Source organism: Austrofundulus limnaeus, unplaced genomic scaffold, assembly GCF_001266775.1.
Source record: "Austrofundulus limnaeus strain Quisiro unplaced genomic scaffold, Austrofundulus_limnaeus-1.0 Scaffold264, whole genome shotgun sequence".
In the NCBI taxonomy this organism is placed as follows: domain Eukaryota; kingdom Metazoa; phylum Chordata; class Actinopteri; order Cyprinodontiformes; family Rivulidae; genus Austrofundulus; species Austrofundulus limnaeus.
Genome location: NW_013952666.1, coordinates 507,077 through 508,897, shown reverse-complemented (window position 1 = coordinate 508,897; position 1,821 = coordinate 507,077). Strand labels below are relative to the sequence as shown.

At 34.5% G+C, this 1,821-nt stretch overlaps 1 protein-coding gene across 2 annotated transcripts in view; it reads right to left on the bottom strand.

The window, feature by feature from the left end:
* impg2b (interphotoreceptor matrix proteoglycan 2b) overlaps positions 1-1,821 on the bottom strand; it is a 73,423-nt gene that overhangs the window by 36,674 nt on the left and 34,928 nt on the right. For both annotated transcript variants that reach the window (XM_014020719.1, XM_014020720.1), the window contains one exon: positions 1,281-1,301. In XM_014020719.1, the coding sequence (XP_013876173.1) occupies positions 1,281-1,301 (21 nt within the window). The remainder of the gene's footprint in view (positions 1-1,280; positions 1,302-1,821) is intronic.

The following is a 1,821-nucleotide window of genomic DNA, read 5'->3' as shown; positions in this document are numbered from 1 at the left end:
ATGCTGTAATTCTGACTGTTTTATGTGCTGCAGAACAGGAACCTGCTGTAAAACAGCAATTATGCTGAGTCAGGCTTGATTTTTTAATAATCTTTTCCTGTTAAATGAATAAATCAAATCAATCAATAAAGTTTTATCTTATCTCATGTTATCTTGAAATCAGCTTAGCTAAATTTTAAAATTAGCAAAAAATAAATAAATAATAGCACCTATATTTCAAATTTAAAACTATAGCTAAAAGCTGATTATCAAATCAGTAGCTAAAGGCTTAATACCATAGCCATAACTAAATGCTAAAACCAGGAAAACAATAACTTAATTAGCAATTCTGTAGTAAAAAGCTAAAATTACCAAAACAATAACTAAAGGCTAAAACCAGAATACTTAAAAACTAAATTTAGCAAAGCCATAACTAAAATTAGGAAAACAGTAGCTAACAGTTAAAGCCCATAAAACTGTGGTCGAAAGCTAATTTTAGCGACTGAGTAGCTAAAACCTAAAAATTATGCAAAAGTACCTTAAGTTAAGATGAGAAAAACAGTAGCTAAAAGTCAAAATCAGCTAAACACTAGTGAAAATGTAATATTACCTAAATTAAGAGTAAATTGTAAAATTATCACAATAGTAGCTTAGACCAAAATTAAGAAAATAAGTACTTTAAAAGTATAATCAGTCAAAATAAAATACCTTTATTCAGCTCAATAAAACTGAAAACAGTTACATTTAAATCTTTTAAAAAGCTAACAAAAATAACAACACCCAGCTCCTATACAAGCTGAAAATTTCAACACATGAACAGCTAAAATAGAAATGATTAATTTGTTCTCAGATCGTTTCTTTGATTTTTGATATTTTGCGCAAACTTTTACTTTTGTTATTAGCTTCAGCGGAGACTTTTATTTTTACAGGGAGTGACTTACATGTGGAGACTTCAGGCTATAACAGATCAGTGTAAACCTCACAACCTTTTTATCTGTGTGCTTTCTCATATTTCATGTTACAAGAGATCACCAGAAGCTGTGTGAAAGTGGAGGGCTTCCTGATGGAGCAGGAGAAGCAGAAGGTTCGTTATGAAGCTTTAACCCTGCGGCAGCTGCAGGTGGCCGACAGCCGAATTATCCTACTTAAGACCTGATTGACTATTGTTTAAGACATTAAGCAGAAAGGCAAGCAGAAGAGCCTGTATTTACTGTGACAGGAGGGTGAAAGGACTTCCAGAGGGGGGAATGAGACAATCAGATGCTAAATTTAACTATACAGGAGGCTCAGGATGAACTTACCGTTTTAGGTCCTTCTGAGGCCTGAAAACAAAACAAACAACACATGAAAAGTAGCCAAAACCATATAAGTCTGAAGACCAAAACCATCTAGTTAAAGACTAAATGAGGAATAACGTTCAAATTTCATCACTGTGAGAAAAATTTAAGGCTAAACATACACAATCTCTGCTCAGAGTTTGGAACAAACGTAAAAAAAGAAAATATGTCCATCCTAAAACAAATAAGATCAAATAATCACAATAAAGCAACCTCTGATCGAGGAAATGGCTGATATCAACAAATTTTACAGAGAGGGCTGGACTGAAGGACAGTACAGAGGCACTGATCGTGACAGCACAAGAACAGGTCCTCAGTACATGAGCAACAAACCATGCAAAGATGCCCTGAGACAGTCCAAGGCTACGTTCACATTGCAGGTCTTAATGCTCAGTTCCGATTTTTTGAAAAAATCCGATCTTTTTGTGTGAACGTTCACATTACATTTTAAATGTGACCTGTATCAGACCCGTGTGTGAACGCTCCACAGCACTGATGTGACGCA